The 17,064-nt window shown below is 46.4% G+C and overlaps 1 protein-coding gene across 10 annotated transcripts in view; it reads left to right on the forward strand.

The window, feature by feature from the left end:
- LOC105281131 (rho GTPase-activating protein 23) overlaps window positions 1-17,064 on the forward strand; it is a 28,222-nt gene that overhangs the window by 1,909 nt on the left and 9,249 nt on the right. For 5 of the 10 annotated variants that reach the window (XM_011342152.3, XM_020032175.2, XM_011342147.3 and 2 more), the window contains exons 2-15: window positions 1,629-1,690; window positions 9,477-9,680; window positions 9,783-10,022; window positions 10,158-11,886; window positions 12,050-12,136; window positions 12,709-12,885; window positions 13,045-13,122; window positions 13,434-13,551; window positions 13,827-13,937; window positions 15,132-15,249; window positions 15,331-15,414; window positions 15,692-15,907; window positions 16,050-16,580; window positions 16,674-17,054. In XM_011342152.3, the coding sequence (XP_011340454.1) occupies window positions 1,640-1,690; window positions 9,477-9,680; window positions 9,783-10,022; window positions 10,158-11,886; window positions 12,050-12,136; window positions 12,709-12,885; window positions 13,045-13,122; window positions 13,434-13,551; window positions 13,827-13,937; window positions 15,132-15,249; window positions 15,331-15,414; window positions 15,692-15,907; window positions 16,050-16,580; window positions 16,674-17,054 (4,125 nt within the window). In that variant the 5' untranslated portion in view covers window positions 1,629-1,639. Of the gene's footprint in view, window positions 1-1,628; window positions 5,395-9,476; window positions 9,681-9,782; window positions 10,023-10,157; window positions 11,887-12,049; window positions 12,137-12,708; window positions 12,886-13,044; window positions 13,123-13,433; window positions 13,552-13,826; window positions 13,938-15,131; window positions 15,250-15,330; window positions 15,415-15,691; window positions 15,908-16,049; window positions 16,581-16,673; window positions 17,055-17,064 lie in introns of all 10 variants that reach the window. The other 5 variants (XM_026969799.1, XM_026969800.1, XM_011342150.3 and 2 more) reach the window with 3 other exon arrangements.

Raw genomic sequence — 17,064 nt, forward strand, 5'->3', positions numbered from 1 at the left:
TTATCGTTCGCTGGGAGTGGCTTGCATGTGTGTGTATGTGTTCATACTTTTTTCCTTCAGAATTCAAGATAAGCTCGTGACGATTCGCGTCCCACCCGATACACGTATCAATGATGCGTATCTGTTCGACTCCTATACTCCGTTCACATCAGAGCGCGGCAACAGGCAGCGGCAGGATCGCCGTCGAAATAAATAAGATCACTGGAAATGCAATAATGGAAAAAACTGTTTTTTTCTTTTCGTGAGCGAGTTCCGCGATCAGTTCCCTTCGTTCGGGCGCGCGGTGCAGCTGCAGCATCGAATGGCTTCGTATTTCGATACGCGCGTTGCGGCACGCAACGCTCACCGAGCCCGATCTACGCTGCCTGTTTCCACGTTGCCGTGAAACGTAGTTACCCCGTAGCAGTGCCCGTTGCGAAAAAACTCAACCGCGTCTTCGGGTAATTGCTGGCCGGGTAGTTACCTGAGCGCTACCCGCAGTTTTTGCGGTTCAAGTCGGTTCTTCGTGCGACGCGATTTCACTAGAAAAAAAACAAACGGAAAATCAATACAATTTTCTGTTTCAAGTTTTTGCATTACTGTTTTAATACTAATGTCGACAGTATAATTAGGAGACGTATCTACCGTTAATGTTTCGCGTGAACGTTCGCGCGTTTTCGTTGCCGTTTCGTGCAAACGGCTAATTATGCACACCCGGGTTTCTTCTTATTACTGTTGCGTCTGCAAAATTTACATACAATCGAGTAAAATTTCGCATCGTGCGGCTACTGATGCATCCTAGCAGCTCAAGAGGATCGACCTTAACACCGCGTACACGACTCGCCGTGGATCGATCTCGACTTGCGACAAGAACTTCTTCCGACGCACACACACCCACGGTTACGTGCGTGCGTGCGATGCCTTTCGTTTCTCGCGTGAAACCACGTCAATTCGCCTAATGACGTTAATTCTGCGGATGCCAAGATGTCATTCAAGACAGAAGACTGCTAGCGCGAGGACTCCCGATCATGCGAGGTCGGAGTAGCTGCTCGGACGCAATTTATCGGGCAGATCAGCAGCGAGAAAGCATCGCGGTTACTTGTAAGCGCTTTTGCGGGAATTAAGATTGAATTTACAAAAAGGAAGAGTCTTATATAATCTGTTATTTGTATACAAGCTCAATCTGATCTCCAAGCTTGATAAAATCAGACAAGATCGGTAAGATCAGACTATCTGTGAATTATAAATATTAGATCTTGTACACTTGATGCATCTGATAAATTCTCCGTCGTCGTGTCTTATCCTGTTTTTATCGCACCAACACACACCGAGGTTTTTCCAACGATAAAAACACGATTCATTCCTTGACCCGAATCTCAGACTGTATTTCGAACCGAAAGGATAATTAATACAGTTGTACAAGAATATCTTCGAAGAGAGATACCAAGATAGATTTCTATCAATATCGAATTACATACTTTATTGACTGAAATAGCAGTCTCGACTGTTAATTAATATCAAAGACGGGTCGGCGACTATCAGGCTGCATGGTCCGTATAATAATTAAGCTAATTTGATCCTTTCCCTTAAGCTTACGTTTGTCATGAGATCTCCATCAAATCGCTATAATGTATTCTGACTGGTTTCAGGAAAAGGTGCAATGGCTGACGACCGAAATAACCACCGGGGCTTCATCAGGCAGCCACACGGGGTAAGTAATGTTCATCGCCAACAGATTAAGTCGCCGATTAGCTGGCCGTCATTCTCGGTTCCTCGCGACACAGGATCTCTCTAAAAAAAACGCAGCAGAGATGAGAATATACGCAGACAGGGAACACGACCAGGGCACATTCCGTCGTTGAATCGAGCACGTGTTCCATTGATCCACTCTGCCGTGGAAGCGCGAATTTTTAGATCGCTCTCGAACGGAATGCGTTTCGTTCTGACACTGATGATCGCGCAATCATCTTGAGTGGCGGTTCTTAGTCTCGATAATTGGCGCGGCCCGAACTAATTCCGCGAAAGAACCGCGGCGAAATTCGGTATTTCCCGTTTTCGAGAACGTTTGGCGACGGCGCGTCAGTTTGCGAGAAGTGTCCCACGTGCTCGGTGTCCGAGAAACAAGCGTGATTGTCGTCGCGCGTGTGATTTATCATCCGGATCGCTGACGCAAAGCTGTCGTCGAGACGCATCGCAGCTGCGGTGGCCCGCAGACGACGAAGTGCTCCGAAAATTGACGGATGAAATCACATTTCGCGTAAACCGCACGCCATCCGATTATTCGTCGATTATCGCGCGCGCGCGCGTTCGCGCTCGTTCGTTCACGGGGAGATAAATCAGGACGCGCGGTGGCGTCGAGGATCTTCCTCCCGCGAAGATTTTCGGTAAACCATCTCGTGAGAGTGCTCCGGGAGCGGCAAACCGCACGCGGTGGCAGTTTGCATAAATAAGCAGCTTAAAAATAGTCCACACCGAGTGTTATGCCCCAGAGAGCAAATAAACCCGACTTTAAAATCCTGCAGTAATTTTATATACAAATTTTCGGCTTTCCTCTGCGTTCCTATAAATCCACTGCAACTTGAAAGAAGTCTGCCGAAGCGCGTGCTTTTATGAAGAGCTCTTTTATCTCGAGCTGCAACAGCGTAACGCTTGATTATCAGAGGAACGTCCGTTTCGTAAGGGACTCCACGGGAAACCGAAACTCTTTCGGAACTCGTCTCGAGAATTCGACGTTCGACTTCGCAGCCTGGGTTGCAGCGCGCGCGAGTCGGCATTGTTCCGCCCATGCGTTTAGCGCGCGGAATTTTTTCGCAGCGTTTCGCTCGACGCTCGGCGCTTCTCGCAACGTTGACCCATGGCATAATCATGCACAACACCATTACGCGCGCTCTCTCGCCACAATGCTCGCTCATCGATTGCTTCTCCGATTAGTCCACCCACCATGTATGCCTGAATCTGTCTACGATGACGCAAATCCGGCCGGCACGTCGGAGAGCATCGTGCGTACGCGATCTTATCGAATAAAAAAAGCAGACGCCCCGTTCTCTCGTCGAAGAGAGGGATGCATTCCGTCTTGAAGAAGCGGCTCGAGGAACGCGCCTAAAATTAACGGGAATTAATCAGACCGGCGCCCGGAGGCCTTCGCGGTGGTAGAATCGAACATAAAGATCTTATCGAGCATAAAAAACGCAAAAATCTTAAAAAACCTGTTTGTGCCAGTCTCAGACGTTTCATTCAGTCGCTAGATATAAACTCGTGAGATCGTGAGACGTTTGATGGTTGTACCTTCGCCGACACCCTGTATAAGCGCATATACACGCCTCTCACGATTAACCTAATCGTCGTCCCGAGTACCGGATCATCATTGGATAGAACGAGTGCGTTCTTTACGCGGCAATTTGCGAGTGTCCTCGCTCGGAAGTCACGATCCCTGCCAACAGAAAAGAAGAAAAAGAGACGTTACTCAGGCACGCGGCTCGGACTAGATGTGACCGTCACGCAGCAGTAACTGCTAATCAGCGCGATTCTCTTTCCAGTCTACTTCGTGCCGGGCCGAAATTTCATTTGAATTTAATCGGTACTTTCCTCCCGCTTCTGTTGTTCCTCTTTCCGCCACGAGTTCGCGTTCAGTTGATTTTTCATGTAGAAAGTATAACGCGGTGCAGCTAAAAGGAACACCACTCGCGAGTAAAAAGAACGGCCGACTCGGAGCCGACCGGCTGCGTGCACTCGCGTGCAAAATATCGGTGTAGTCTGTCGCAACTGTGCGCGTTCGCGAAAGCGGCATCGGTCGCTGGCCCTTTCGATCGAAACGGAGCGAGAAACGTCGAAGGCTGTCGTTCCGCAATTCACTTCATTTTAACCGGAGAGCCGTGATCGTCCGACGCGACCGCGGTGCACTCGAACAGGTATCGACTCCGTCCTGCGAACCTGTATCATCGCCAGAACAAAAAGTACAGTGTAACAGCGCGTGAACGATCGGAGGGACAAGAAAATGTACTATATATAATTCTCTGCTTCGGTTTTTCTCACTGCTCGATTTCTCATTCTCGATCGAGGAATTTGTTACACTTCGAGATTATCTTACTTTCAAATCGAAAAAATGAAGGTATTACGATGCTCTGGAGAGTTTTTATTGGTAATGACTGAAATATTTTGAGCTTGATTGATAAATTGTTCGATCGAGAAACGTTTGCTTCAAAGTTTATCATCGTGTTCTGCAGTTGAGGATTCTTGCAATAGATAATTGATATTTTCCATTATTGCTTTCGTGTCGCGTATATAATTTGTTTGCTAATTTTTATTATTTTAATGGAAACCTCGCGTTCGAGGATTTAATTATTTCGCCGCACGTTGCAAGACGGATATCGAATCACGTTTTTCATCGACAAAACCAAAGGAGCCCCCCCTAACTGCGGTTGAGGAATTGGACGACCGGTTTAACTTTCGCGTACGATAAACTTTCGTTTTCGACTGCGAGTGTCGTCTCTCTGTGCTCTCACGTTGTCGCGGATTCACTTGCTTGGATTCGATCGGATCTTTATTAAACGTATCCTCATACGTGGCACGTAGGTTTTTTCTCAAATAAAGTATTTTAGCAGCTTCTGTAGATCGCGCACTTTGCATCAAATTTTATTTTAAAGGGGAGCAAAGTCAAAAGATAAATTCTACATATTATTCTTTCCATATTACCTTTGAGAACTAGACTACTCGTATAAGTAAAAGTGAAGAAAAATATATACTATATGTATAAATTTATCGAATTTTGAGTATTCCGAAAAAGAACATCTGTTTTAAGAAATGAGAGCGCTATCTGACGGGAGCGAGACGATACGTCGTGTCGAGAGGTCGACTTGTCAAACGGTAGCGGTGGGTTGGAATGCGCGTGCCGCGGGCACGGGCTATCAGCGACGGCGGTTGTTTAGTAGGAGGTGACGATAATGATGACGTCGCGGGAGGGAGTATAGTGCGCACATCATGCTTGCGGATTCCCATGGCCGGTTACTGTCGGCAGCAGTTGGCTGCCGCAGCTTGCGGCAGTATCGGCGTGGCCATCGTGCCAGTTATGGCCCGGAATCACGCTCGTGTGTCGTTGCTCGCTGCGATTTTTCCGCGTCCGAGCGCTAAATAATCGCGCGGCGATCCGCGACGACCGCCCGACGAGGCGGTCGTTATCTGACGTTTAACTTGGCAATGAAGACACCGGCGATAATGATAATGATGATGATAACGATGCCGATCGCGACGACAACGAAGACGACGACGACGACGACGACGGTGATTTATTCGTTAGCGCACGCCGCGGTAGATTGCTCTTTTGATCCACGAGAAAACTCGTCCGCGGGTTGGAGAACGCCCGTCGTCTTCCGCGACTGTTCCCTAGCGATGAACTTCACGCTCGATTAATCCACATCGGTAAGTCAACCGATGACACACGGTATGAAACTTAGCCAATTTACGAAGACGCTCCTTGCGGCTTTTATCTTCTCACGGCGAGAAGAAGCTAAAAACGCCGAGCAGCGCTTTTATCGATAAAACCGCTCACGTCATCGAAACGCCGTGGGTTTCAGTTGTAATTTTTGTTTTTCAGGAATAAAAAGTGTACGTATGAATACCGTGACATTGGTAGAACACACTTGCGAAATGACAATCAGTTAAGGAGACGAATGTACTTGTTCGATCACTCTGGAGAATCATTAAGGACCGTGTATCGCGTTACTTGCGTGCGTATAAACGGACAAATTATTTTGATCGTTCTTTGTTGGGACTGACGTTTTACACCGTGCAGCAAAATGAATCTATCGCGAGTAAACGTGAGAGGCTCAATTTCTGGCGTGAAATCCTTTCCCGCCCTTCTGCTGCTTTTCATTCATCCGTCTTGCGGGAGAGCCTTGGCTCGCTCCGCTCTCGGTAGTCCTCTTTTTCATTTTCTTTCAGCGACACGCTACGCCGAGGTCACATCACGATGGAAGCATTCCGCTTTTTAAAACGCGACGCGTTTAAGGCTCGTGCTCGCCTCGATTCGAAGCACGTCCACGACGACGAAAAGGAAGCGGTGGCGCGCTTGAGCGATCCAGGACGCTCGAGATTTCTTTTTTTTTATTTTTAAATCGACGGTTATCGCTTTATATAAACATTGCGAGCTGGATAAGTAATTGTGATAGTATGCATATATGTGCATGTACAATAGTATGCATTATTAATCGCTATTTAATGTTGATAGCAAAAAGAATACAGTAAAAAATTAATTCGGCACACGAAAATGGTAAAAAAGCACGCATAAATTATTCTGATTTTGTTTTCAAGTTACAATCATTTTTTTATTTTTTAATCGTTCCGATTTCGATAATTTTAATTTTTCAGTAATAAGACATTCAGACGCTTGCATTTAAATTCTGAATAATCAATCGGTTTTGTTTCCTTTAGGAAAGTGAATAATTGACACAACACGGAAACGGTTTCAACTCGAGACAGGATGGTCACGAGCGAGATAGAAGATATTGATTTTTCTCATTATATCCGCGTTAAACTCACTTCTACAGTTACATAGTCGGATTAACGCTCTGTCTGGCAGGAGTAAATCATCGTATAAATGTTTGAATGATGAAAGTCCGGTGGGGCTTGTCGCGGGTATTTTCAGCGTTAGAAAAGTTGGGAACAGACTATCGGTCGTCGATCGCAGTCGCTCCTTACGTAAGATCCGCCGTAAAGCGAAATTATATAAGCTATCCGTGCACAGGGAGACATATTGAATGGTATTAGCATTGGTATGAGGAAAACGTTCGCAAATGATGCGCGACGATTGGCGTAAAGCGAGAATAGTCGTCGCGTGGCACGAACGGAAGGGGAATACCTATTATGTCGCGTATTGTGCCGAGGCGTGATACGTGCGATACGTCGCAGAGAGGCCATAAAATCCGCACGAATCAAGAAAGCGAGGCGTATCATCCAGTTGCATGTACTGTTCCTCCTTGTTACATGCGTTCCTTCAATATTATTCAATGTTCGATTTCGTTCACGCTTCGCGTATATTTATCACGCCAGTATATATACGATTATTTTATATAATTCCCGCCTATTTTTTTCTCTATACTGCAATCAGTTGCGCGGATTTTATTCCACAGCGCAATAGAGTCGTTGTCGCCTTTGACAATTGTTAACTTTCTCTTAACGGAAATGTCAAATGCGATATCGCCGTGCGTCGACTGATTTTCAATGAGTACGTAATTAACTGAGCTTAACATTAAATAGCACTCATTGAAATAAATAAATGCGACTTTCGCGAGTGACTCATGACAATATCTCTGCCGAATGGCGAACATGAGCCATAACGCTCGCCGGAACTTGACGTTATCGATGTCGGAACTGCGCACCGCGTCCTCGTCGATGAAGGCGGAAATGGCGAGCGTCGCGGTCAGCGGGGAGAATAACTCCACATCGGGACCCCGTGCGAGCGTTGGCGCGAACCGGTTTGTGCGATCGGCTGACAATTGATTAAAACTTTAGGCAAGGCTGACAGAATTGAGAAGGGACTCTTCAGGCGAACTTCATCAGCGCCTTTATAAAGCTCCGTAGAAGCAGGAAGTATAGAAGCTACGGGTGACATGACGTCCGGTTGACACGACACCGCAGCTGCACATTCGATGAGAGACTCTCTAAACTACGGCAGCGTTTCTCCTGGAGTATCATAATCGTGAACACCGTGGCATGTTTTAAATCAACGGCGCGAGGCTGTAGAGCGTAACGTTGCGACTCGAGGGTGAGGAAATGAGCTCGTTAATGTATTCGCGACCTTGCACGGTGTTCCCTCTTCTCGTGGACGGTTTCAGCGCGCGTACACGCGATTACCTCTCCAGCACCCTCGTCGCTCTTGCTGTCCCCAGGAGCAAGGCATGACGTTGACCACGTAGACCGCGTGTACCGTACAACCATAATACCATTCAACGGGTGTCGATTTGCAGTACGCAGCAACGTTGTTGCGAGACACGCGTGTCCGAAGACGTGTCGAGACGTCGCGCGTACGTGTCCGTGTAATTATTGACCGGGCTCCGCACCGCTCGGTTTGGTGACCCACTTACCGTTGACAACGCCTATTCTCTTCTGACCTACATCGTCGCCGATTCGCTCGGCTGTACGAACTGTTTTCCATACGTACAGGATACATCCGATCGACCGACTTCGCTCGCCCACGAAATGCCGGAAAACTGCGCGCGGCACGGAACAATACCGGGGGATGCAGCCGCCTCGCGTGACAAATCCCGATATTGTCGATTCTCTCTATTGGTCCGCGCTCTGCCGCTCTTTTTCAGCTTGTTTCTCGGCTATCGAACGGACCGGTTGAATGAATGAAGACGTTGCCGATTGAAGTTGCCAAAGGGTACGCTCAATGAACCTGCATGATTATGCACGCGCAAAACGTGTATCCCGTGTACCGGATTAGATAACGCGGAAAACCGCGAAGTACGCTGATCGGTCTTATCTCGCTGCGGGCTCTGTGGTCCAACCCTTAGTTTCACTCTGTCTGCTTTCCGTAATGCAAATAAATATTGCATATCGGAGTACATCTCTCCTCAAATTATTGTTACCTTATGTGCGAGATGAAAAATCCCAAGACGCGTTTGCGGAGCGGAATCTCGGGTGAGCCCTTCACGCGAAGCTCCGTGGGTCCGCTTTTAGAATCTTAAGCTCGATTTTGTCCAACGGTCATAAAAATTCTTCGTGCCTTCCTACCTCCTCTCACTTCCGCAACGTCTTGCGCACGTTTTTACCTCGGGCAACGCGAATTCCTCGTTCGTCTCGATTTTAGGTGCGCATTTCAGCGAACTCGAGCCGCGTACTCCCCTGGCGGTCCGCCAAACTTTACTCAACTCGCTCCGCGAGTGAGCGAGAACGCTCAACATCTCTCCAGCTCGGCCGCCTCCACTTCGGGGTCGGCTTGGAATAATTCTTGGCGGATATCCACGAGTCCGTCTGCCGCGTTTTCGCGCTGCACCGACTTTTCTAGTATTAGCCGGCCTACCCAGACGGTACATATCGCGAGAGTGAGACTGAGATGTAGGGAAAGAGAGGGAGAGAGAGGAAAAAGGGAACTTGATCGATGTTCCGCAAATACACAGTCCGTGTGTGAATTCAGAATTCTATTTCGGTAATTCGAGCCTAATCCGGCCTTCAATATTTGACGACTGTGCGATGTTTGTTAGCTGTTTGATGCTGGTAGCCATTAACAGGCTTGCACGCGTGTGTTAGAGTCTCGCGAAAACGTAAGGCGTATGTATATTTTTGCGATCTGCCCGCTTCGCTCAAGTGTGCTTATCATGAACGTCAAATGATCAAGAACTTGGTGGGACAGATAACGATATCAAATCGCGATCTGCCAAGTATGATCCGAGGGTAACAAGCAGAGAAAGCGTAAATGGATCGCGAGCGAAACAGCTAGACATTATATGTAGCGATTATTACAGAAGAGCTTCCGTTACTAATCAATTGATCGTATGTAGGTAAGACACTCGTCCCCGCCGCCCCCAGCCCCGGGACCAGGTTCGGGATCCAGTCCAAGTGGCTCGGTTCAGGTATCCTCCAGGTCTGTGCAAAAGGAGAATTCCCCGCCTCGCGGTCCTCGAACTCTCCTGCTCAGGCGCGGTGAGAATGGCTATGGATTCACGCTGCGGCATTTCATCGTCTATCCGCCCGAGTCCTGTTGTGTGAGTATCTCAAGCCGGCAAGTGCACGGTGCACGAGGCAGGTTGTCCGAAGCTGGATGAAGGGGAACGGAAATAAAACGGAATCTTTCGCGATTGTTGCAGATGCTGCCGGGACACGAGCGGACGAAGATCGATGAGCCTATGGACACGATCTTCGTGAAGCAGGTACGTGCGAATTCACCGGCGGCCGAGGCGGGATTGCGCACCGGCGACCGCGTCGTCTCCGTCGACGGAACGCCCACCCGGGGCGAGCAGTACTCCAGTGTGGTGCAACGCATTCATCAAGCGGGACCGTGGCTGCGCCTCCTCGTAGTCTCCAAAGAGGACGACATTTTGCAAAGGGTACGTAGAATTCTCGTAAGATATTTGCATCCAAAAGTTCACTCGCCTAGCCGCACGCCACACGTATTTAATGGCACTGTGCCTGTAACGTGAAAATTATAATATGAATGAGATATATTTATCTGAATCTCTTAGTACTTTGGCGAAACGGCGTACAATCCTGAGACGAATCAACGACCGCGGTTGCGTTCCCCGGAAAGACTGTCACAGAAGCAACGCAGGTCGATCAGCAGCATGATCCCAGGCCCGTCACCGAGAACACGGCAGTCCTGGGTCTGTTCTCTGCCGTCGTCCGAGAGTCCCAATCATCACGACGAGGCGATCTGTAGGAGCCAGCAGACCGCGTATGCGGACAGCAGGATGGCTCCGTCGGCGATGTCAGCGGACTCGCCGCACTGTCGCGCACAAATCGCGCAACCGCTTACGGAATCTCAGATTGCAGCATTGCAGCAGCAACGAAGAGGCGTAACGGAAGCGAGTGCCCTGTACGATTCTTCGGATGATCCCAGGATTTCGGGAAGAAAGCTGCCATTATTGCACGAGGATGTGCAGCCGAGCAGTGCGACGAGCTCGCAGATCTATAGCGGCCGCTCGTCCCAGGACTCACGGTACGATCTGTATGACAGGACACGTCCCGAATCAGTATACTCGCGGCCCAGCAACGAGCAGATTTACGACAGAATCAACGATCCGATCTACGAGCACGTGCGCGTCAACGATCATCATCCGCAGCATCATTACTACCAGCCGTCTCTGCTGCGTTACCCAGTGTCGCAGGCAGAACCGCAGGTACCGATCTACCGGCCGATCAAGAGAATGGTGACACGACGCGCCAGTGAAGGCAGCGGCACTACCAATGATTCCGAGTCAACGAGCTACGGCAGCATCGACGCACTGAGATCAAACGACTCCAGCAGACTGAGCATCGAGTCGCACCGGGATTCATCGCCCGCCGCCAGCAAAGACAGCGTATCCCCCTACGACTCCAACTCGACCCTGACCGGCAATGAGTGCTCCGACGATTCCGTCATCATGAACAGACTGCGCAAGAGCTTCGAGCAGAAAGCGGAGTTCCTGCGTCGGCCGAGTCATCCTATCGGCTGGTCCATCGAGCCGTCGACGTTGTCAAGTTTTAACCAGGCCGCCGTGATCCAGCGAGAGTTCTACGCGAGACCTCAGAAACTGCAAAGACCGGTCTGGCCGCCTGGCCAAAACGAGCATCAGCAAAGGCAGCAGTCTCCCACAAGGAGATCCTCTCAGGAGAGGAATGTCCCTGCTAAGCCTGCCGCGAGTCTACTGAACAAGCCGTCGAATCAAAGCGTGCAGAGGATAAAAGACGTGGATTCCAATTCCGAGTATGCCAAGTCGCGCAACGATCAACAACTCGGAGACAATCAGTCCGTCTCTGGAGATCACTCGTATTCGCCACTCGTCTACGACAACGAGCTTGCGAAAGAACAATACCGTAGCGCGAGTAAGAGCAGTTTCGTCAGCACCCTGTCGAGGATACACGAGAACATCAGCACGAATCAGCAGCAGACGCAGGAAACACGGAACGGCTCTTCGTCGCTGCCGTCTTCGCCAGGTCCGGATAAGAAAGCCGGCGACATGAAGTTTCCGGTGCCGCCGCAAGGCTTGCAGATCGTCTCGAGACGCGCCAAACAGTTCGAATCTGGTCGTTTGCTGAGCGACGAGGATGAACCTGCTGGTGATCGGACGAATCTCTACAAGAGCGAGTTGTCCAGACTGTCGAACAAGAGGAGTGTACCGAACGTGGCTGTGCGAAAACGGGAGTTCGAGTCGAAAGCCGAGAGTCAGGAACCGAGGAGAATACCGGCTAGAGAAACCAAGTCTCTCGAGACTGGTAAGTGCAAACAAAAAACAGCGCAATTTTCCTTTCACTTCCCGATCGATGCTTTAATACTTATAATTGCTATGACTTTCGTCGTTAGAAATTAATTAGAAATCAATCAAAGAAAATGAGTGTTCCTAGATTAATGCTCAGTAAACAAGGTATCGTCGTTTAGGTGCAGTATTGACAGGCAACAGAATAATTCCTATAGGCAGCAAGTATATCCATTGCGCGCCGCCGATCGACTATAAAGAAAGTAAAGGTAGATAAAATCAACAGACTGTACCGAGCTGTGTCTGTGTATTGTCGTTCTTTGTGTCGTCGTGTGTCGTCGATTCGTTTGCATTCTATGTGAACGCGAACGCGAGACGTTAGACTATAGTTGTAAGCTAATTAATACACATTTCTCATTTACTCACTTTTCTCATGTTTTCTAACTGAAGTACAACTTCCGCTTTAAATAAGTTGAATAAATCTATAATTAATCTTAATAATTCATCGTAAATCACATGTAGTCTAAAAAAAGACACGATTTCAAGTTTGCCTCCGCGCAAAAGTAACCGACGTAAAATTACGACGTATCGGAATTTGTCGAAGTTATGCACAAAGGGGATGTTAACTGCCCCCTTGCACTCGATGTTTTTGTTGGCGAGCTTTTTATGACACGTCAGCAATTCAAAATAGCAGCAGCATATTCATGGACGCTTTTATATGGCGACAACAGCACGCCTGCTCTTTTCGTTAATTATTAACAAAGCGCGATAGATGCTTGAGTAAAATGTGGCACGACAATTGTTGTAACGGGAATAACAGTCCCAATATGTGATCGAGCAGATATGCCTACCATGGAGACAGAATCAGTACGTTTGAGAGCGCGCAGTAACAGTGCCGAATCCTGGGAAGCTACGAACGGTCCAGCATCACGCAGTAGCGCCAGGCATACGTGGCAGACTTCGGAAGAGGACTTCGCGGAGAAGCATAGCAGCTCCGAGGACAACAGCAACGTCTCTCGTAAGTAGGATAATTATTCGTAATCGACGAAACTGCAAGTTGGTTAGTCCATTTCGCCGTTACGTGCCTATCTACAGATATACGTCGTTTCTGGCTCATCGGTTTACATAAAGGTCGACCGTAAAGCGTTAATAATCATCCCATTGATTTCTCTTTCAGCGCCAGTCAATGGTTCCTCGCCCAACGGCTCGACCAATAATGCTGTCGTGCTTAGGCGACAGAAGAATGCACAGATCAGTGAGTATTATATACACGTATAAACGTGAGGATATTTTTAACATTACGTGCAGTTATTACGGCGCAAGTATCGGCTATGACGGGGATACTTTTTATCGAAATTAGAAGCACGCGCTCGTACTAGAATCCTTTTTTAATAAAATAACGATACCTCTCCACACGAGTTTTAACATTTACATGAATGTTAAAATAGTTTTCTAATTATACTACTGTTACTGCAATATGTTACTGTAATATATTAAAATTCCGGTGCCTCAACAATTTTCAATATTCTTTCAATTTGATAATAATTTGATGTAATTATTTAACAGGTGATGAGGACCGAGCCACCAGGCGAGTTTCGTATCTAAAGGCGACATGGGGCGAGCGAATGCACGTTGATAGCGATCTGGAGCTCAGCGATTCTGAACCTGTTCACATTCACAGAAGGTAAATGATTTGTCGATACACGTTTCAAAGTCTTCTGATGCCACAGTGACGTTAAAGCATTTGCGAGCCACGGGATTACCGTTTTTTCTCGGACGCATTCTCAAAGAGATTATGTCGAGACGACATCCCACTTTTACACCTCTCGCCTCGTACTCCTTATACACGTGCTCACGCAAGATGAAATAATGAGCAACATGGCAATTACATTATTCGCTCAAAGGTCGTTTACTGTAAGTATACTTCAAAGCTGCAGCTGTTCGTGTCCATGTTTCCAGTGCGCATAGACGATGGCGACCACCGCTATTTCCGAGCGACATAACGCCTCTGCGACGCATCTTCGAGGACATGACACAGGCCGCGTCCTTACATCGAAATTCTCATCATCGGTGAGGGCGGAAAGTTCCTTTTGAAAAAGCACGGGAAAAGTTGCATTATCTGTGCTCCGCGTTTCTTCCTCCAAGCTAATGTACATCCGCTCTCTCGATCCGCTCTCTTCATATCTGTGTTTACGTTTGCGCTGTTCACTTGCCTATAAACAACGGCGAATAATAATCGCGTTGTAATGACGTTAGGAGCATATTACGCATTTCGTGTATCATTCTCTAATGATTTTCTTACGATGTACACTTCATCGTATTTTTATGACATATATTTCGCGGAAAGAAAATGTTATCGTCCGCACAGACAAATTTTCCATACAATACAAGAATTAATTAAGTAAATCAAATGCTATATAAAAAAGATTACACAATATCGAATAAGAAAGCACTTAATAAATTAAATTATTTATTTGAATATCAAATATATATATAAATCAAACGAAGAAACAAAACTTCCGATCGCTGACTTACAAATTTAAATGAAAAAAGAAGATTGGGTTGACTGCAAAAACTATGAAAATGTTGCTACAAGAATCCGCACTAATAAAAAGTGTTGCTTTTATAAAAGATAAATTAAAACTCAATCTAAAACAGATAAAATTAACGAGTAGAAATGTAAATAATGCAAACGAAAATTTAATAAAGACTATAACAAATTAGAAAAACCTGTAAATATAAATGTGAGATCTAAGATAACTCTATAATGAAAATGCTCTTGCAATCTGTACGCGTTAATTGTTCGCTAGTAGCATTAGATAAGATATCCTTCCCTATTATTCCTGCTGTGATAAGGGACGTATGTCCATGATGTCGAGGACACATAAAATGTGACACATCCCTGTTCTAATATTCGTGGCTCCGATTAAAATCATGTTGCTGTCGTCTGTGTTATGCTAGACAATATAGATAGATATGTTACAGTCCTTTCGAATATTCAGCTGATTGTTACTAACGGAATGATACTAATAAATTCAAGATCGATGTAACCGCTGTTTTCAATGTCGTTTTCAATTTAGGAACGAATTGCCAGAATATAGAAATATACAGCTGTAAATATAGCATTATAGCAATGATTTTTCTCTTCGCTATCTACGACTTCACTGAAGATGATATATTGCTATTATTTTATTCTATACTACTCTCTTGAGAGATCTTAATATATTTGCGATTGACAAATTCCAATAGTCTTACTTTTTTCAGCAATAGCATCGCTGTGACGCATAATACATCAAACAGCTGCGATGGAACCGTGAAAGATATCGAACCAGTGGAACGGGAGGGAACCCTTCATGTTAAATTTACAGTGCTCGACGGCAAGGTGAAATATAGAGTCTAATAATGAATTCAGATGCACTAATGCGCATTGAATTAAGTTTTTAGTCATATTTAATGATTTTAGCGATCTACCGATCGTTCCTGGAAGCAAGTATGGGCTGTCCTTCGTGGTCCTATAATATATTTTTACAAGGATCGTCATAGTCAAGTAAATATACATGATGATAATAATTTAATTTAAATTTATTAAATTATTTATTTATCAATAATTAATTTTATTGTATGCCTGAAAATTCAATGCTTTTTCATTCATTTTGTTAAGAACTTGATCTACATTACATATCCAATTACATATATCTTAATTTTGTTTAAAAAGTTTTTTACTTATTTAATTTAATTAATACTCAATTTTGTATATATTGATTAGCGTTTACCATATAAAATATATTAAAAGCATTAATACAATATTTATTTTTATTTTATAGAGTCCCTCGTTAAGCATCGAGAACGAAGCAAATGTAGGACAAAGCGTTGACGTCAGGTGTTCCGTGGTCGATGTCGCCGAGGACTACACAAAGCGGAAACACGTGTTGCGAGTGGCAAATCCTACGGCGGAAGTGCTCTTACAAACGGAGGATGCGGCTTCTATGGCCCTATGGTTAAGGTCACTTCATTCTCACGCCGCCGCAGAAAGATCATCGGTGAGTTAATTATAGAATACTTCTTGCGAAATAAAATTGCTATTCAAAATAGCTGCCATTCCATTTTTTATATGATTTTTATTCACACACAAATCCTTTTTCCATACATATTTCTTAACAAAAAAAATGCATTTATTTATAGGATGCCGTGTCATGTACGTCAAAGCAGCAGGCCGTGCCGCAAACTCCAACGGGCTCAACGACTCCGAATAGCGGTGTTCTTCCGAGTAATAACCAAAGATTAAGCCCGCTGCCGAGCCACAAGGGCATCAAGAAACTAACATCGTTTAGAAATCGATCGCCCACGGGACAATCGCCGGTGAACAAGACCCGTAAGCCAAGTCAAGTAGTGGAGCCCCTACCGTCGCCCAAGTCGAAGACTTGGAAAGGACGAGTGGCGAAACAGTTCAGAAGGATCGGTCAGGCTGGCGGCGCGCCTTCCTCGCCCACGGCGCAACTGCCGCCCGAAGGGGCGACCTTCAAAGTGCCGCTTGAGCTCTGTCCACCATCCTCGTTCTCCGAGTGTGTGCCGCTGATCGTTGAGATGTGCACGAGCATCGTCGAGGCGCGGGGTCTCGAAGTCGTCGGGATTTACCGGGTACCCGGGAACACCGCCGCGATCGCACAGCTCACGGACAGCGTCAACAGGGGATTCGAGAACATAAATCTGCAGGTACTCTTATTTTTTATTTGATAAAATTAAGTTTCTCTGATATACATATGTATTGCTTGAATATCTTTTAATCGAGATTGACTTTCCTTCCAGGATCCGAGATGGAGCGACGTTAACGTGATATCGTCCTTGTTGAAGTCGTTCTTCCGCCAACTTCCCGACTCCCTGCTCACGGCGGAGCTATATCCCATGTTTATTGACGCCGACAAGATAGAGGACCCACAACGAAGGATGACCACGATACGGAAATTATTGCGTGATTTACCGGAGCATCACTTCGAGACGCTCAAGTATTTGATGCAACATCTAAAAAAGATAGTGGAACACAGCGAGATCAACAAGATGGAGGCGAAGAATTTAGCCATCGTTTTCGGGCCAACGCTGGTGCGGGCAAGCGGTTCAAGAGACAATATGATGACCATGGTCACCGACATGTCGCATCAATGTAGAATAGTCGAGAGTCTGTTAAATAATGTACGTTTCA

Source organism: Ooceraea biroi, chromosome 5 (assembly GCF_003672135.1).
Source record: "Ooceraea biroi isolate clonal line C1 chromosome 5, Obir_v5.4, whole genome shotgun sequence".
NCBI classification, from domain to species: Eukaryota; Metazoa; Arthropoda; class Insecta; order Hymenoptera; family Formicidae; genus Ooceraea; species Ooceraea biroi.